Source organism: Mastigoproctus giganteus, chromosome 4, assembly GCF_048544385.1.
Source record: "Mastigoproctus giganteus isolate SK-2022 chromosome 4, ASM4854438v1, whole genome shotgun sequence".
In the NCBI taxonomy this organism is placed as follows: Eukaryota; Metazoa; Arthropoda; class Arachnida; order Uropygi; family Thelyphonidae; genus Mastigoproctus; species Mastigoproctus giganteus.
The window spans coordinates 41247900-41268518 of record NC_143578.1 but is presented as its reverse complement, the minus strand read 5'-3'; the positions used below and the strand labels follow the sequence as shown (position 1 = coordinate 41268518).

Genomic DNA, 20619 nt, shown 5'->3' with positions numbered 1-20619 from the left:
AATTAAACTAGACTACTGCTTTCTGTTGGATTTCTTTTTATATACTGAGATGTTTGAATATTTATAACAGTATATTAAATAAAATATAATTAAATAAATTGCGCATGTTTACTGAAATGTATTATTAATTTCAGAAAATTTTGGCTTACAATTGAAGACATGTTTAGTGAAAACAGACAGGTAAGGATAAATGTTGAAATTATATTAAAGTTAGTCAAAACATGTTGTTGTAGAAAGTTGCATGACTAGTTTATTAAGATTCCTCCTAATATAAAATTTTTTTTTTCTTGGTTGCTTTTTCACCCAAAAAATGAGGATTTTAATTGAAATGGCATATAAAATATAGGCCATTTCAATTATTATCCTCATATTTTGTGGTCAATTTTGCTAATATTTTATAAGAGAAATCTGAGTGAGATTTACTGCTTAATGTGTAATGTATGTGACATTGATCTCTCAGGTTATGATGTTACTACTGAATTACCTTAGTGATGTACTAATAAATAATACTTCCCCCTATGAGAAAAAAAGGATGAGAAAGTTCAAGGACTTAACTAATATTTGAGAAATGACACTTACCAGCTATTCAGATGGATCTCCTTTGAGGTAGTCTCCTTGGCTGTATACACCAATTCCAGTGCTTTTTATATTACGTTCTTAGCGTTTTTTCACCAACCTTTCATGGAGTAAAATAAAATTAAAATAAAACAAAACAAATCTTGATAACTATATTTACAATAACCTGTATTTACAAAATTAATATACGTATTACAATATTAAAAGTATTAAAACACAAGATTAAAATGCATTAAAATATACTAAGTTAAAAGCGATAAAATCCCGTAGCTTTCAAAGGCTCCAGCCTTCTTCTTCAGCAGTACTCTCTATTATTCAGTACACCTTTAAATATCAGCAGGGTAATGGTAGGCATCACATGTTTCCATTCTCACGTGTTCCGCTCTCTTGCATTGTGGAACCGGAAGTGGCTCGAACGGAAGTCGTACGGAACCGTTCATCCTTTTTTAGGATAATAGTCTCTAAAAGGGGGTGAATCCGTACACCCTTATCCCTATTAATGTTGGTTGTAGAGCTGATCCGCAAACTCTCGAGCCACTTACGGTCCCAGAACCTATGCGCCCGATCGGTGATAGTGGCATCGGTGATAGAAGCAGCACCAGATGATGCCACTATCACCGATCGGGCGCATAGGTTCTGGGACCGTAAGTGGCTCGAGAGTTTGCGGATCAGCTCTACAACCAACATTAACAGGGATAGGGGTGTACGGATTCACCCCCTTTTAGAGACTATTATCCTAAAAAAGGATGAACGGTTCTGTACGACTTCCGTTCGAGCCACTTCCGGTTCCACAATGCAAGAGAGCGGAACACGTGAGAATGGAAACATGTGATGCCTACCATTACCCTGCTGATATTTAAAGGTGCACTGAATAATAGAGTACTGCTGAAGAAGAAGGCTGGAGCCTTTGAAAGCTACAGGATTTTATCGCTTTTAACTTAGTATATTTTAATGCATTTTAATCTTGTGTTTTAATACTTTTAATATTGTAATACGTATATTAATTTTGTAAATACAGGTTATTGTAAATATAGTTATCAAGATTTGTTTTGTTTTATTTTATTTTAATTTTATTTTACTCCATGAAAGGTTGGTGAAAAAACGCTAAGAACGTAATATGAATATACCCAACCTCAGAGGCCTATTTGAGGAATCCAGTGCTTTTTATTTAATGTCTAGAAGCATTTTGATAGGCTTCATTTGGAATTGCTAATAATTCCTAGGACACATTCTGAATAATTTTCTCAGTCATTACAAATCTATATATAACCTTTCAAGGGGACTTTAAGCTTGGAAAAGAAAAAAATCAAAGGAAGCTATATCCAGTGAGTATGGCTATGGGGGACTTTAACGATGAAATATTTCTCCAGAGAAATTCTTGAATGGAAACTACGAAGTGTGCCAGGAGCACTGTCATTCTGTAAGTGCCAATTCCCTGAAGCCCACTTTTCTAGGCATGTTTTTTGAACAGCAATTGCTGTAGAACTGTTTAGTATTTCTGTTCATTGTTTGACAATGCAAAAAAACTCGTAATAAGCAATGCCTGCGAGTCAAAATATATGATATACTTGACCTTCAAATTTGATAAAGATTGCCTTGCTTAGTAAATTGATCACTTCGTAAAATCCCTCATTTTAAAATGAGGGATTTACAGTGATTTTACAGAAACACATACAGTATCAGCACTCAACTTATGCTAATTTAGACAGGCTGCAGGTAGATGTTCATTCATGTTTTACTGTCTAGATAAGTCACTGTATGTTTCAACAAGTTACAACTCATTACGATACAAAGTCAGTCTCTGAACTTTTGATAACAATATTTATATTACAGTGGTCATATATCCTAGTGGAACCTTTTTACTCTTAAAGTTTGTTTAGCACAGAAACAGATTTGTGGTACTACACTCCTCAGGTAGTGGAAAATGAAAAAAAACCTAAAAAAAAAAAAAAAAAAAAAAAGGGTAGAGGCAGCGAGATTATATCTAGCTGAGCCCTGTGCCTCCCAGAGAGTTATCAATAAGTTCGGTCTGGTGGACTATCTAGTGGCCGGCCTGTGAATGACATTTCAAAAGACATCAGTTATACTGCATGATGGAAGAGATGGGGGTTTGCTCTGAAGACTAAACATGGGTTTCACCACTTCAAGCCTCCAATAAGAAAAGCAGTGGTATTGCACCAGTTGATGAGTCATCTACAACCTAATATTGCCCAGTAACACAGAGGGATGGCATTGCCTCAACCCCTTATGTTGATTCGCACTTGGATAGTCGCCTCCAGTATACTAGGCGCCATATTTCTGGACTTGCACTTGGGGTTACACTCAGGGTTACTAAGTTATGCTCAGTTTCACCATCATGAAGATGCACACAGAGAATTTGGTTGTTGCAGAATGACTGGACTTTGCCAAAATTCAATCCACTTGACTCAAATGTCACCTGAATCAGTTCCATCAGCATTTTCGACTCACAGGTACCAAGTCCTAGCTTGTGAATATCTGCAACAAGCCTCAAGGGCCATTTCTAGTTCTAGTTTCCGTTTCTCTGACAATTCAATAAACTATGCAGCATTTGATGTTACTAGACCCTTAAAATCATGTGTACAGTTACTAATGGTTATCTTGTAATTGTGATTCTTGGAATTATATCATTAATTATAATAGCATCCAATTCACATAATTTGTTTCTAAATAAATATATAATGTATGGTTTTCTTGTAACTAGTGTTCTTTTGTAATTCATTAAATTGTTTAATTTTTCCTCATAATTTGCACAATTCTTTAATTTTAAAATAGCTGAGCATTTTATATAATGAGTTCTTACAGTCACCTTATGATTCCTTCCTCTAGACTTGAAAACGATATCAACAAAGATTTTGAAATGTCAAAATTGGCCTCTAAATGGTTGGGTTATTTGAATGTTTTCTGTCAAGTTTTCTTTCCAGCTTATTTCAATGAACTTTTTCTTCCTTTAAAACCTGTGGAGTGCAGTGTTGTTTAATCCCTTATTAGTCAATTTCCACATCTTCCTCCCAAGAAATAGCTGAATAAATAATAAATAAAATTATAAATTTTATAATTTTTTTATAAAATTATAAAAAATAATAATTAATAAATAAAATTTAAATATTGTATTTTTTACTTTAAAAATAAATAAATAGTGCCATCTAGTGTCCTCATAGACTGGTGTCGGGCAAAAAAAATATCCCTACTGTTCCCACCCCATTGCTATGCCACTGACTAATCTCCCTATAAGCAAAAAAAAAAAAAAAAAATTAAATGTAAGCTGAAAATTTGGATAAAATATATCCACATAGGATGCATTGCTAAAATATAAGATTTTAACAGTAATTTAATATTCCATGCTGTTGTTAGATTTGAAATGTTATGATACTCTAAGAAAGAAACAATTGTGAAATATTTCTTTTGAAACAGTATCACACTTAGAATAGCATATCATGTAAAGAAACACTGAACTGGAAATAAATGGAATTCTTTAGAGTAAATATACTGAAAATGTTAATTGAAAAAGTTTACATGTTTGTATAAATTTACTTCAAAATTTGAAAATTTTACATTTGTAGAGTTTTTCAAAAATCAAGAATGAACATTTTATTCCTGCCACTGAGGCACTTCAGCATATCAGGTAAGTGCTATTGTAGTTTATTGGCTACTTTAAAGTTTTTTTTCCTCCAGCAGTATGCACATAGATCTTTGTTTATCATGTGTGGGCTGTGGTTAACATATATGTAGATCTGTTTTGAGGGTTTCTTCAAACAATGTTCCTTAAATGTACAAATAGTCTAATATATCTTAAACAGCCATTGCTTCAGTACAATCCCCTTCTATTGATGTCAAAAAAAATGAATATTCTTCATTTTTTTTAGTCTTAAGGTGATTATTTTGCATAAAGCACAAGACTATGCGTAAGATTCACTAGTGAACTGGTTAGTGCCATTGCACCGTGTTTTGTTCATAATGAGCTGCCAAAGTAGATAATTGGCATTGTTTTAATTGTCTCATATTGCGAATACCTTTACAAGTTGCCATGGTACTGCACTACCTTGAATAAGTAATGCTTCACCAATGGTGAAGACTAATGTTACTTATTCTCAGTGGATACCACCACCCAGATGGCACCATTTAAAACAATGCCAATTATCTACTTCAGCAGTTCAAACAAAACATGGTGCAATTGCACTAACCTGTTCACTAATGAATCTTATGCTTTATGCAAAATAATCACCTTGTTTATATTACTGCACACCATCAGGCATTTCTCATATTGTGGAGTTATACTTCATAACTGGATTGTCATGATTGCCCCAGGATGCCTACCCACCCACCAAGGAGAGGTCAGCAAGCCTTGAAACAGGTGCCGTCTGGGTGGTAGTATTCTGCTGAGAATAAGTAACATTAGTCTTCTCCATTGGTGAAGCATTACTTATTTATGGTAGTGCAATACCATGGCAACTCATGAAGGTATTCACAATATGAGATACAATTAAAACGATGCCAATTATCTATTTCGGCAGTTCACTATGAACAAAGCATGGTACAATGGCACTAACCCGTTCACTTTTTTTTTTTTTTTTTTTTTTTTTAAGTACACACTGCCACATTTTATGTTTCCAACTAATTGTAGGCAGTTTATAATAGATGATAGTACAAAAATAGCTTTGAACATTGGAGAATATTGAACCTGTTGATCTCAGATATAATCGTTTCCAAATTTTAAGAACTTCTATTGAATTATGATAAAGAATTTGATAAACAAATTCAGTAATAAACAGATGTAGAGAATATTGTTTCATCAAAAATAATAATTATTACAAGTTATGATTTTTTTTAAAATTCTGATTTTGACAAGTTTACCCTAACATTGGGGAATAAAGTAAAAATAACACTTTAATATTTTAAAGCATTTATGTAGTTTTCAGAGACCCCCTACTATGAAAATTCACTAAGATGGTACACATCTACCTATGTTAGACTCGCTGCCGAAAGGTTAAGTGATTCAAGACGCTTTCATTTTTGTATATTAATTGAAATTTTTTTTTTTTTTGTTATTATTAAAAACATACATGGAAAGGAACTGTCTAGATCATATTTTTAATTGTATTTTGCTGTTAAAAATGGTGTGTGACATTTGAATTTAGGTTCCATTAATATATAAAATTTGGTTGTAAAGCAGTATGAACAGCTTTATTTTCTTGATTTAAACATCTTGCTTTTAGAGCAGATACTCTTAACTTAAAGTACAGGAACCAAAAAAAAAAAAAAAAAAATATATGGATGTCAGATTAAGTAAGGTGGTTGAGTTAGCTGATTGTGTTTTTTTTTTTTTTTAACAAATAGCAAAATATTACCAAAATGTTACTTTGGTACTTTTTTTTTCTTGGCCTTCTAGAAAGCCTTCCAGCCAATGTGTGTGGACTGGAAATGCAAAGTTAAGGCACATTTTGCACTAACAATACAAAATTTTAAAAGGTATATTAACATCATCCAAGCTTAATTGCAGAAAGACTGATGAGTTTAGATTATACGTGCTGTAGTTAATGCTAGTTGAAAAGATAGACCCAACTATCTCTGTTTAAAAAAAAAAAAAAAAAAAATTTTAATCTGAAAATGAACAGATGTACAGGCAGTAATAACTAGCATAATGTAATCTAATATGAAAATGAATGGAAGGATATTAAATGCTTTATCCATATAATGATAAACTTTGTGATTACTAATAAGATGGCAAATACTCCTTACAGAAAGCTGTTCTTGCAACTGCTTAGCCATTTCACTCCCATTTTTCACAGATTTTTCTCAGTAGTTTAAAAATGACTTATTCCCAATTACAAAGAAAAATGAACATGAATGTCCCACTTCAAAATTTAAAGCATGAGTCCAGAGCAGAAAAGGTTACTGAATACTCTGCAAAGGCTAAGGCCAGTAACCTTTCCTGCTCTGAACCACCACACTTTGAATTTCAGTTGTGGTTTCATTTGTGACATAGTTTACTATGTCACAAATGATTGAATGTATCATTTATGATCCATTCAAGTGCATAACGTAATAAAATTTTCTGTAAACTAGTGATGAGAATCTCTGGCAAAAGATTAAAACACAGTGGAAGCCATCTCTTTTCGTAAATTCAAAATCCCACTCTTAACTTTTGATATAGAGTTTGGTTTTTTTAATGTTAATTTTTGTTTGATATTAATCTATCAGCAAATGTATAGATCCTTGGCATATTATTGCTGCTATTTTAACTACACATCCTTGAATAGGATGTGTAGTTAAAATAGATCTTTTTTATATGTACAAATTCATTTGATCCTTAGGGACACTATGTTTGTGGGCTGCATTATAAAATTCATTTTTAGATGTTATCCATATGAGACTTATACTGGAGTATGACCTGTATTACCTTTCTAAATTGTAATTATTTTGGTCAATAAATTGAATAATATAGAATTCAACACTTAATGTTATTTGTACCTGCTGTTAAAGTATATCATTTTGGTAAGAGTTTCAAAAATGTACTTAAAGCCATTCAGTAAACCCCTACCCACAATTCACAGCAAGTCTGATTCTCAGCAAAGCGTATCATTATAATATAATGATACGCTTTGCTGAGAATCGTATCATTATATTATAAATCATTCTTACCAAACCAGCCATACATAAACGTTACACAAAACATACATATATAGCATTCTTTGTTCCTTAATAAAAGGAACAAAGAATGATATTTATAAAATAGTAAAACTGGCTAAGAACTAAATTTACTATTTTTTGTGGTAAATGCCACTCTGAACTTTTCTTTTTCTTGCTTGTCCTTGTTTTAGTTTTTGTAAACTAAAAATAAAAGTTTAGTTGCCCCTTTATTTTTCTTCCCATCAAGTTTAACTTTTTAATATCATAATCTTATCTAACTGCATATATAAAGTATCCTGGTTTTAGCTGTACTAAATATATCCTTCAGTACATGCTGTTCAAGAATGGGCACCATACTATCATGCCAGTTTCCCAATCATAGAGCACAATCTTTAAGCAGAGTAACACTCAATTGGAAATTAAATGTATTGTTGAGGAAGCAGTAAGTGAGAAGAGGTAAATTCATTTTGAATTAACCAGATTTTGCTATTTGCAGTGAACAAAGTATAATTCAGATAATTCAAAATATTGGCTGACTTTTATGTAGAACTGTATCCTTCTGGATATGGTTCTACATACCTGCTTGATACAGAGTTATCTGATATATGGTTAAATGAGGTTTTCCAGATATTACACTGGAACTTTTGAGTTCCAGTGTAATAGCTATTCACAGTAAAATTATATTAATAATAGTAACATAAATCCTAAAAATTAGACAAAATTTAATGCCTAATAAGATTCTGAATTATTCCGTTATTTTTATATAAATCTGTATATATTAAAATTGTTTCAGCACCACATTTACTGCTCAAGAGAAGCTGAAGATTGTCCATCAGACTTTTGAAGGAATTAATAAAGTAAGCAACTGTGAACTCACTAATTTAATTTCATAATAATTAAACTTTGCTTCTAATTCAATCAAATTTTATATCTTGCAAAAAAAATTTTTTTTTTTTTTTTTTTTTTACATAATTTTACTTTCACTAATACCCAAAGTTTGGTTTTTCTGATTTGCTTTTTGTGTTATTTTTCTTCTGAAGCTGTGGTGTGAGAGATTTGCTAACTTTGAATATGCCATACTACAGAAAACTTTCCAAACAGGAGTTGATGCCCCAAACACTAACTCCTTTTTTCTTGTATCATAAATGATACATTCAAGGGAATGATTAGGTTAATAACCCAAAACAACTCAATCCACTTATCACACACATACTGAGATTTTTCTTGAGATATTTCTAGGGGCAGTGTTTTTCTGAACTGGCACTCCAAAATTTTGTCATTCTTCTTTCATACAGACTTTCTCTTATTTTTACTCTATAGAATCACTGAAGTTTAACCTTGACAAATGCAAAGTACTGCACATGGGTAGAAATAACCCCAGAGAAACGTACCAACTGTGTAGTACTACACTTAAGGTGGTAGAAAATGAAAAAGACCTGGGAGTAATTGTGCAGTCAGATATGAAGTTTTCTGAGCAATGCAGACAGGCTGCCAGGGCAGGTCATGGGGTTTTGTCAATGATATATAGGAATTTTGCTAGCAGGGAAAAGGAGGTGATTATCCCTCTGTATAAGGCAATGGTCAGGCCACGCCTCGAGTACTGCGTACAGGTCTGGAGGCCTCATTTTAGGAAGGATGTAGATTTACTTCAAGACCAGTCACAAAAAAAGTACCAGTAGATGGAAATGCCATCAAGCAAACAGCACTAAGAATTTACAGACAGATTAAAGAAAAGGAGCCAAGCACTTCATCTCAATTAAACAGAAAGTATGAATTTTCTGCAAGTACAGGTTGGATGACAGGGTTTCTTAAAAGGAATACTCTTCATAATATAAAAATTAAAGGTGAAACTGCATCTGCAGATGAATCGGCTGCTAAAGTATTCCCGCAGGAACTTTCAAAAATTATTGAAGATGGAGGATACACTCCTGATCAAGTGTGGAATGCAGATGAAACTGGTTTCTTCTGGAAACAAATGCCGAACAGAACGTATGTAGCCAAATCGCAGAAAACTGCTGGTGGTTTTAAGGTAGCTAAGGATCGTGTGACCTTATTATTTTCCTCTAACGCTTCAGGAGATCGTATGTTGAAACCACTGCTGGTAAATCGAGCCCTAAACCCACATTCAATGAAAGGTGTAGATATCAATAAACTGCCTGTTCACTGGATGGCAAACAAGAAGGCCTGGGTGACTACTGCTATCTTTATAGAATGGTTCAACAAATGTTTCGTCCCAGAAGTCAGACGTTATATGAATTTGAAAGGTCTCGAATTTAAAGTTCTTCTGATTCTTGATAATGCACCCAGCCATCCTGTCTTGGAACACCCAAACGTACAAATTTTATTTCTGCCACCTAATACTACATCTTTGATACAATTGGTAGACCAAGGTATAATTGCGACAATTAAAACATACTACGTAAAACGAACATTCCAACACGTTTTGGACAAACTGAATGATGAAACACTAACAGTCATTGATGTGTGGAAGAAATTCTCAATTATGGATTGTATCAATCAAGTTGGATTAGTGTTAACTGAATTAAAACCAGCAACTTTAAATGTGTGTTGGAAAGCGGTTTGGCCACAATGTGTAAAAAGCAAAGATCCCATCATCCTTAATACGACCGCATTTCCCAACATCATTACAATGGCACACAAAATTGGTGGAGAAGGATTCGATGATCTATCGTTTGAAGATATTGATGAATTGTTAACCGACAAAGCCCTAAGCGAAGATGAAATATTAGAGATTGTCCTTGGGACTCCTTATCCCACAGAATGTAGTGATAATGAAGAAAATGATCCTGTTCTAAATGCAGATTTAATAAAAGAAGGTCTGGAACTGGCCAGAAAATTAGGTAATCATGTTGTCAAACATGACCCTAATGAGGAACGCGCTGAGAAGTTTCAACTTGAACTGAAATTGTTGACAGCCTCTTACAGAGAATTATATAATGGCCTAACCAAAACACGAACACAACGATTAATAACTGAATTCGTTCATAAAACCGGTGAAACATCAGCACCAGAGGAGACTCGTGCTGATTTTGCTCAAGAGATCACAGAAAGAATTTCATTAATAGAGGAAGAAGACGATGTCCACAACATTTCTAGTGATAGCAGTGATATTCCAGTCGTACGCAAACGTATGCGCCGTTTATTATCAGAAAGTGAAAATGAATAAAATTTTGTTATGTGTAAAACAGATTTTTTTTGTTCATGAAGAATTCATTTCATATGCATACAAATTTACTTTAATACATTTTCATTACATATTATTACATGTGTATTTTGTTGAAATAAAATAATAAGCTTAAAAAGAATATTTTTGTGTTTTTTTTTTAAATTATTTTTACTGATTTTTTTTAGATCCGGAACCAATCTTCTTTTCTTCCATAAATACAATGTATTTTTTTACACGTATTTTTCAGGAACGTATCTATCGTGTAAAAACAGAATTAGGTGTATATGTAAGTTAAATAATATTAAACTTAACATTTAAAAAAGCTGCCATAACACACTATTAGTCAGTTCATAATAGAAAGTCAGCTTTAAGCCTAAGCCCACAATTTATGCAATTTATTTCTGAAGTTACAGCTTCTGCTATGAGTGCATTAAATATTTGAGGTGGTAACAATGCATTAAATTTCACTGGCACACAAATTAACCTGATAGCACAATATTTGGTAAAACTGCACCAGTTTTTTTTGTTTTTTTTTCTGTGTATAAAAATCTTACGGTAAAGTTTTGCCACAGATGTGCTGTATTGCTGATCACTTCATCTTGTTTTGATGTTAGTAACATTGTGTACTCGTCTTTTGTTGGTCTTTTATAAATGTGATTGACAAAGAAGGTGGCCTTCGCTAATTAATTGACAGAGGAGGGCAGCATTTTGGTTCTTGTTTCTAGATGTTGGCAACATGAATTAGAGGAGTTGCCATCCCATACATTTTTTTTCAACTGAAAATAAATCTTTAATGATTATTAGCTTTTAATAAACTTTAATGTCTTTTATTAATCTTTATTGTTTTCTAAATTGAGAAAAGTTATTTCTGGATAATTTTTGAACTGGAAATGAAAAACCTGAAAAGTAAGTTTGCTTCCTCTTTTTGCTTACTGTGAATAATTATAGCAAACTATTGTGTGTATATTACAGCCATATTCATTAATGAAAATAAGAAATCCATAATTTTTAAAAAGTTAATATTTTAATGTAATATTATTTAATTTTTTTTTTTTTTGCAAAAAGAAAAGGATGGAGAAACTGTTACAGCTGTATGACAGAGAAGGGTGCAAGTCAGAAAGATATTCTCCATCATAAACCCAGACAGTTGGCAGTTACAATATACAGTAGAGCGTTGATAATCTGAACTAATTGGGACTGGGGTAGTTCGGACTTCAGATTTATTCAAATTTTTGAACTTACCAAGAATACTGTCCTGGAAACTAAAAAAAAAAAAAAAAGTTTTTAGTAAGTTTAGAAATAAAAACACTATGTTGTACTTAAGTATTTTCATTCACAGGTACAAAAATGGAACTTTTCAGCCACAATAACACACGTGTATGGGCCTTTAACGAAAATAATTACTTACTTTTTGCTGCACCATTTTCAAACTTAAGTTTCTTTGCTGCCAGATCTCTCTTTTCAGCAAGAGTAGTTTGGTTGGTTAGCATTGTCCATTGATTGTTTGTCAATTTAGTATTCAGTTTGCTTGTTGAGTTTCCCATATGTGTAAGGTAATAAAAGTAAATTTGTGCTTTACATCTTTATTTTTATAGCCTGTGGATAATATTTTATGGCATCACCATTAAAAAATAATAATAAATGCTGGCTTGTTTGGATTATTGACACTCAATTTTCAACATTCTACTGTACTGACAAAAAAGCATAATTATGGGATGGATGTCTTTATATCTTTGAAATAGTTATCTTACAAGGTGACATACTTAGCCCAGTGACTTTTCTCTTCTTGGAAGCACTTCTGGAAAGCCAGTTTTTAAATTGCTGAAAATGGAGCCATTATATTGCTCTTTATTGTGTGTACATTACAAAATTTAGATCAATTCAAAGTTTTTCAGACTAGGAAACAAAAAAAGTCATGTGGAACCATAGATGAAGATGGTGTTGCTTGCATGACTTGATCAATTCAGTGTTTGGTCAAAAAACTGTGAAAGTAGCAATGACTGCATTATTGTGGCAAAGCTACCTATCTTTGGAGTTCCACTTTTCCTTCAAATATGCAAGTCAAAATTCTCATTTTGTTAGGTGATGCTTACAAGTACATGAAACAGCTCTGAAGCAAGGTGAGTTCTTGAAAACCAAAACATATCCACGATTACATATCTAAATACAGTTTTTACCATATTTATATTCACAGAAAACTCTGGGCATCAGTTAGTGATTTATTCTCTGAATAATTTAAAATCATTTATTGCTTTTAACTCTTATTGCCATTTTTAAAATCATTTGCTAACAGAATGCATGCACAAAAAAATGAGGTAAATCCTATTCATTGTTTATTTATAGGAGGTTCGAAAGAAATTTGATAATGATTTCATGTGGACAATGGATGACTTGTTTCCCGTCTTTCAGTATGTTGTTGTAAGGGCTCGCATCCCCCATTTAGGCTCTGAGATTCATCTGATAGAAGATTTGATGGAACCACATTTGCAACATGGTGAATTAGGAATTATGTTTACTACACTGAAGGTATGCATTATTTTGTTAGTTTCAGTTGAAAAGTAAGATGGTTTGTTAGGATTAATTAGCATCAACTTTGAAAAAAAAAATTTTCCCGGTTCTACCCAGGTAACGGCCCATTCCTTAATTAAATTAACAGCTCTGGTTCTACAAGATTAGGTGGTAATGTATTCTGTTAATAACACTTTGTCTAAAAGAATTTTATGTCCAGTGTATAACTATCCTTCCTTAATTTAAGTATGAGTCCTCTAGTTCAACTGTTTTCCTCAGCCACTTACCTTCATCTGTCAAGACACTTGTTCCCTCATTCTTTGCATTTAATACACACAAAATTCATCTAGAGATGGCTCAGAATACATGCTACAGTCAGTGCAAACAAGACCATTGATCCAGATGAGAGTTTTCCTCTGTTGTGCTGTCTTGTCATGCTCTCTGCTAACTTTGCTGGATTTAGTTTTAATCATAATTACATAAAAAAATTAAGTAAATAAGACACCATGATCTAATATAAAGTACTATTTTAAGTTACTATGCAAATTTTTATAATTCCACAAAAACTGACAAGGAAATGCTTACCCTATAATGGTAGCAGATAAAAGGCCAAGCTGATGCAAGAATTTTAATGTAACATATGTTTTTACCCATCCAATTAAAAAAATCAACTTGAAGTGTGGGAAAACATGACAAAAAATTGTAATTTGATTTGCTTTTCCATTTCTATATTTGGGAGGCCACCGTAACCAGAAGCAGCAGTATGTAGCACACGCTTCTTGATTAGACAGGGGTTCGAGCCCGTGACCACCAAATACAGAGGATACGGAAAGGTCAGGGAATGACCACCACATATCCCCGGAGCAATATGGCCTTAGTTGCTAATGCTCCTAAAAACCAAATAACAAACATTCTATATTTGGTCCAGTAGCCAACATTTAGTTGTAATTGTTGGACATGGATTCAACTGTGCACTTAAGTCGGGTAGTTTTTAAAACTTGACTAGATTAACTTTCCAATGAAAAAATGTGGGAAGTGCGTTAATTATATCCTAAGGTAACTTGCTTACTAGGATGGAAAAGAAGCAAACTGGGAGATGTAGAAAACAATTTAGGTGTGGCCTATTCATATGCAAAATACCTAATGAATTACATTCATTTCATTATCCTATTGCTGACTGCAATACAGATTATTATAATGGTAGACTATGAGATGCAAATTACACCAGATTTTCTCCCTTCTGTTTTTTTACCCTGAAATATGGCTGTAACAAGAATATTTTGTAATCTATTGGATAAATTGGGTCATAAACTAAAAACAAAACATTCCAAAACAAATTAATTAATAACAGAATAATGAAATCAAGAACTGTGCACTAGAGAAAAAAGAAATGTGGTATGGACATGATTAAAAATCATTCTACCCTAATTCTCTGGTGCATTAATTTTTACTTAATCTTTTGACAGGGCTACTCTAGTTAGCTAAACTAAAAAGAGAGGAAAAAAAACAAAGAAAGCATTACATAAAAGACATTCAACAGTATGGAACTGTCAAAAAAAAAGTTTATGCTGAAATGTTTTTCACTTTAACTCAATTTTAATAGTTATGTAGATTTTTATTGTACTTGTTTGTACATATGTATTAATTTTTTTTTTTAATTCTTTCTAGGCTTGCTATTTTCAAATAAGGACAGAAAAGTTGAGCCAGTTGTGACACAGTTCAGCTCTTTAAAAAGTCACATTACAATTTTTATATTATTTTTTGTTGTTGTAGGGTTTTTTTTTTTTCCCATTCGTAGCAGCAGAGATTTTGTATAGCTCAAAGTGTAATATTTTTGTATATACTTTTTTTGAAATGTTTAAAGATGGTAGCTAACAGTTGTTCTTTACCTCCGGAACATATATATTTGTAATGAATACTCATGCATGTTTGTATTAAACTGTACACTCTTTTTCTCTGTTCAAAGATAAAAATAAAGTTGAAATGATTCATTTTTTTATTAATTGTGTTCTGATTTATTTCTTATATGATAGAGAAGGCCACAAAAATTTAATTCTGTAGAAAAAATACTCCATATATTTTGTTTTTTTTCTGAATTTTAATCCTTTAATTACTACTATGAACAAAAACTCTGATTTTGAAGAGTAGTTTAAGGCCCTTCAGGAACTTCTTTCTGGAAGATGGATTATATTTTTTGAAGAAAAGCAAGAACATTTTTTTATACCAAAAAAATTAAATACAAAATAATAATCACTGAGAGGAAGCCATTCTTTCAATATATTTGATTGATATCACTGCAATGAAAGCATGAAATAAATTTTTTTGCATAATTTATGGTTAATTTGGTTAAGGGAAAAAAAAAAAAAATCATGCACAGACAAATTTTTTGATTGGGTCACTTGATTGGGTTTCTTAACCATAACAAAAAAACATAATGTGGCCTTTTCTTTCAGCATTTTATTGTTGCAAAAATATTCTACACTTCATTAAGGTAGCAGCACACTGTTGGTATAAACTTCACTGAATAAAAACTTAGTGCTAAGTTAAGAGTTTTTTCTTTTCAAGTGACCCAATCAAAATTTCTGTGCATGATTTTACAAATACAGCAGTCATTAATGATGTCTTTGATTAATGACATATTTCTTTACAGCACACCTCTCATTGGATTCCATGCATTGGATTAATAATGATAGTTTCAATTAATGATATTGTTAAATCTTTTCTTGGTGCTCAAAAGCCACAAATGCCAAGATAAGGACTCATATGCCACACAGTCATCATGCCATCATAGAGTGGTTAAGGGCAAGGGTATGTAAGTACATGTGCTTTGAGTGACCAGTGTCCAAACCTGTGACTTAAATACAGTGCTGTTTCTTATATTTTATCTTGTGAACTCCTCTGACAATGTGGTCATCCTGGAGTATAAACAGGGGGGAAAAAATTTCTGGTAAATTCAAAGCACTCTAAACTTGTTTATTTCAGCTAATCACAGCATTCTAATCAGGCACATGCTATAGTTATCAAAACTTGGAGTTTCTCTTTTCTGCCTTTTTAATGCAAACATCTCTCTCTGATTTTTATAAATTTGTTACAATTTTACTAAATTAAATCAGTAGTCATACCCTCAAAAAGTGAGTGTAAAAGAAAAGCAACAATCTTTCTGTGCAAACAAAAATTATTCAAAACAAAAATGACAGTTATCCAACAAGAATTATGCAATAAAGTTTAAAAAAGTGACAATTTTAGCTAAAGCTAAGAATGTTTTGTCAGTTTACTGTATTATATACGTATTTAACAATGTTAGCAAAAATATTTATTTACTAATATCAAATTTTCAAATACTGTGCTGTATTAAGGAGTACAGCTCTTCTGTGAAAAAGTTCAACTTCTGGATAGCCTGGGAATGAATTTAACTTTTAACACATTTTATATACTCAATTAACAGTAATTTCAGTTTAAAATAGTTTTTTTGTAACCATTTATGATCATTAATTGGGGGACCACTGTATAGCAATTCCAAGAAGTTTAGGCAGAAGTGTAGCTTTGTCCACAAAAGAAATTTTGCTTTGAAAATTCGTCACTTTTAACATTTGTTTTGAAAATTTTAATATTACAGTAGTATCTAATGTTCTGTTTATAATATTTTGTTACTTTTTTATTTATTCAAGTCCTTTGCATATTAATTACCAGCATATATGGGGAGGTTTAAAAAAGATGTATTCACCTAGAAGTATTTTGATTGAAAGATTTTTTTATACCTTATTTCTATAGCAACCACAAACTTTGGTTTCAATCTGATGATTTGTTTATTATTATTTTATTTTTTGCAGTGCCGAATGAAGTAAAGTGTCACAATTGATAAAAGTGGAATACAGACCAGTGATTTGGTTCCTCTTTCTGCAAGGGGAAAACATCCATAAAGAAGGCTACTCAGATTATAGTGTTGTTTCACATTGGTATAAACAATTCAAATGTGGAAAAAAACCACTGCATATGATGAAAAAAAATCTCAGGATTCCCAGAAACTGCTATAACAGATGAGTGTGTTGCAAAAATTGAGGCATTAATACTGGAAGCTCACTGTATATTAGTGTCAAAGTATTAGTGTAGGGTCTGTGGAGAACATCATCCATCAACAGAGTTGCATATGAATAAAGTGTCTGCTAAAGGGATTCCCAGACTTTGGACCCCTTACCAGAAGAAGGGCATGATGCACACATGAAATGTTGTTGATGTGCCTGGAAAAGCAAGGAGTTTTTTTTTCACTGGTAGTCACCATTAAGGAAACCTGGATCCATTATTACGATCACAAAAGTAAACAAATGTTAAAACAATAGAATCATGCAGAATCACCCCACCCCAAAAAAGGTAAAGATACAACTAAGTGCTGAGAAGGTGATGCTGTCAGTTTTTTGGATCAGCATGGTGTAATACTAACAGATTACCTTCAAAAGGGCTGTGCTGTGACGGTGAAGTATTATTCCAACCTCCTCATAAAGCTACATGCTGCTATAAAGAAAAAAAGATGGGGGAAAGCTGTCAAAAGGTGTGAATCTGCTACACGATAATGCTCCTGTGCATTCCTTGCATATTGCAATGAAATGTACCCATGAATGTGGGTTTGAAGTATTGGCTCATCCTACTTACTTCCCTGGCCTTGTACCATCAGATTTCTTCCTCTTTCCTGCCTCTAAGTCCTTTCTTTGTGGAAAACACACTTTGCTGCTGAGGTGATTTCTGCTTCTGAGGTCATGGGTTGAAGGAAAAATCAAAGGATGCTACAAAACTGTCCTGCAGGAGTGTATTGCGAGGTGGCAAAAATGTATCATTTTGTCTAGTGACTATGTTGAAAAAAGTGAATACATGGCTTTTGTATCAACTTTCTATCACAACTACTTCTGGGCAAATACAATTTTTTTTTTTTTTTACCCTCCCTTGCAATTATTTTGCTCTGTTTCCCACAAACTGTCAATTTTAAATGTTTTTCCCTCAAAAAAAAAAAAAAAAGGAACAAGCATTTGGAATATATGTAATTAATAGAAAACAACAGTGTTTCCTTAAAATTTTGCAGAATATTTAAAACAGTTTTCTTTCCAAATAAAAAAAAAAAAAAAAAAGCCATAAAATATCTGGGATTCCTTATTTTTAGTGCTAGTTCTTTAGTTACATTATTAAATTTTCAGTTTTCATAAACTCATTGGACATTTGAGATTAACAGCTGGTGAAATTTCTTCTTACAGCTTCTAAAGCTGTTTTCATGTGGACATCTGTTAAAACTGCCTACTGGAAGCATGTACTGGAAAATTTTCTAGGCAATTTATACATTAATAACACATTTTAAATTACCTTAAAAATGCAGATCTGTGTATGTACACCCATAAAAAGTGTTGATCCATGTACAGACTCATGAAAAGTATTAAAATACTTTTAATTTGGGAAGTGTTGATCTAGTGATAAACCATCGATGTCACAAAATTGAAGTATCAGGCTATCATCAAATTTTAGACAGAAGGAAATGGACCAAAAAGTTATTCATTAGTGCAAGAAAGCTATATATGATGATCCTGCTCTTTCTGAATGCCAGAAAATTTTGGCCTAAACAGTTTAAATGAAGTTGAGAATCCATAATAGATGATATCCCCTTCTCCATAAACTCAGGGCAACCAATGGAAGTGACAACTCCAGAAATGTGCCAAAAAAATTATGCAAGATAGACTTGTGACAATCAGAAATTATAATTACAGATACTTTAATAGTATCCAATTTCCAGGAATGCAGTATTTCTGAGGGGTCAGTACTGACCATCCTTGCTCATGTCAAAGGAAAGTTCTTGCTCACTGCCAAGAATGCTCATACTTCGGGAACAATGTAGAACTCAGATTTGTGAGAAAAATTTATACATGCAGACTGCAACTTCACAAGGGTTTCCCTCCCTCCTTCAAGAATTGACTGGTGATGGAATGTGGATTCATCACTGGGATCAGAAACAAAACAGGCATTCAATGAAAATACCATGTGTTACTACCACTCAAACTCAGGACTTGACCCTCTTCTGAAAATATTGTGGCCACCACTCTTTGGGATGCAAGAGGAATTCTTTTGATAGACTACATCCCACATGAGAAAATGATTATTTGAGATACATACCTATGCTGCTTTACTCAAATTTTTAAGAGCATTCATAGAGGAACAGAAGAGGAAAATTGGCATGCAGTGTCTTGCTTCACAATGCTGCTGTACACAAATCCCATAAAGCAATTGCTGCTTTGAGTGATTTCAGATTCCATTTTATTGAGTTTTATTGTTCAAAACTGGTTCCCACTGATTATTTCCTTGTTGAAACTTGAAAAAAAACCCCATCTGCATGAGTATTAGTTTTCAAGTGGTTACTATCTCATGGAAGCTGTAAATGGCTTTTCCAGATAGTGGTTTTTTTTTAATCCAGGTATTTCCTCTTTACCCTCAAAATCAAGAAAATGTTTTGTACTCAAGGAGATTTATTGAGAAGAAAAATAAGGCTCTTTCTTTATTATTAAGGTAAATTAACTCCTTCAGCAGTCTTCATAGATCACTACTGCAGGGCTTAAAGCAACCAAATTTGCACCCACTCCTAGAAAAGTGGTAAAAACTTCTTCCACTTAAACATTACAGGTACTAAAATGTTAGGTTTTGCTGATTGCCACCACTAGAAACAAGCCAGTTCTTTGTGGAAACAGGATTTATATACTAACCCTATCCTTCTCCACTATGTTCGGTAATGCAGTGTATGGAAAACAAAGGTTCTCAAAATATATTTGTTTCCTATGTGAGGTGTTCGGTAAATTGTTTATAATTATTTTAATTTTTGCTTTTTTTTTTTGTGGAGAGGGTGCAAATGTGGTTTTGCAAATATTTTCAGGTATATTGAGAAACCTTAATCTTGCAAATGTAAAGTCCTTTGACAGATTTATGACATGCACAACAACTGTTTTCAAATAATTAGTCTGGCATTAAAGAAGTATTTAATGTTTGCAAGATTGATTTGCTTATCACCTCTGAATAAAACAATATTCTGTATTTTGGGTAAATGGAAGTTTCTGAACTGTGCAGATTAAGTGTTTTTCAAAATACAGTCAGTACCTACTTTTTTTTTTCTTTTTAGTAAAAAGAAAAATTAGTATGTGGAACATCATACACTAAGACAATGGCAGTATTTTAACAATATGAAACTTCTCTATAAACTTTACTGTCACCTAATAAAACAATATGATCACATTTAAAATAAAAATTTATTTAAAAATAGCACTTGGCATACTACTTCTGAGAATTGGATTATACAATTTTTGTGTAAAAATTTTATTTTTATGTCAGTATATATTAAATATTTGTGTTATTTAATGTCTGGATTATATATTATTGAATTGAAAAAATTTAATTATCTAATGATTTCTGTACAGGCAATAATAGTACTTGACCCAAAAAAACATTAATACTACTGAACAAGTTTGCGTACTCACTGCATCTGAACCAATAAACTAACTCAATACCATCTGAGAATTTATTGTCTTTAATTTACAATCAAAAGTAAAATACATACCATACTGTATAAATTAATAGTTACTTTATTGGAATGCCAGAAACGTTAACAGGCCATTATAAAAATAAAAAACCCAATAAAAGATGTGAAAACACCCCAAATAATTTCTGTAAAAGTAGTTCGC

The 20619-nt window shown here is 32.4% G+C and overlaps 1 protein-coding gene across 2 annotated transcripts in view; it reads left to right on the top strand.

Moving 5' to 3' along the window:
- Als2 (Amyotrophic lateral sclerosis 2) overlaps window positions 1-14703 on the top strand; it is a 177543-nt gene extending 162840 nt beyond the window's left edge. For both annotated transcript variants that reach the window (XM_090372668.1, XM_090372667.1), the window contains exons 24-28: window positions 135-180; window positions 4158-4219; window positions 8018-8081; window positions 12755-12937; window positions 14588-14703. In XM_090372668.1, the coding sequence (XP_090228794.1) occupies window positions 135-180; window positions 4158-4219; window positions 8018-8081; window positions 12755-12937; window positions 14588-14632 (400 nt within the window). In that variant the 3' untranslated portion in view covers window positions 14633-14703. The remainder of the gene's footprint in view (window positions 1-134; window positions 181-4157; window positions 4220-8017; window positions 8082-12754; window positions 12938-14587) is intronic.
- The last annotated feature ends 5916 nt before the right edge of the window (window positions 14704-20619 follow it).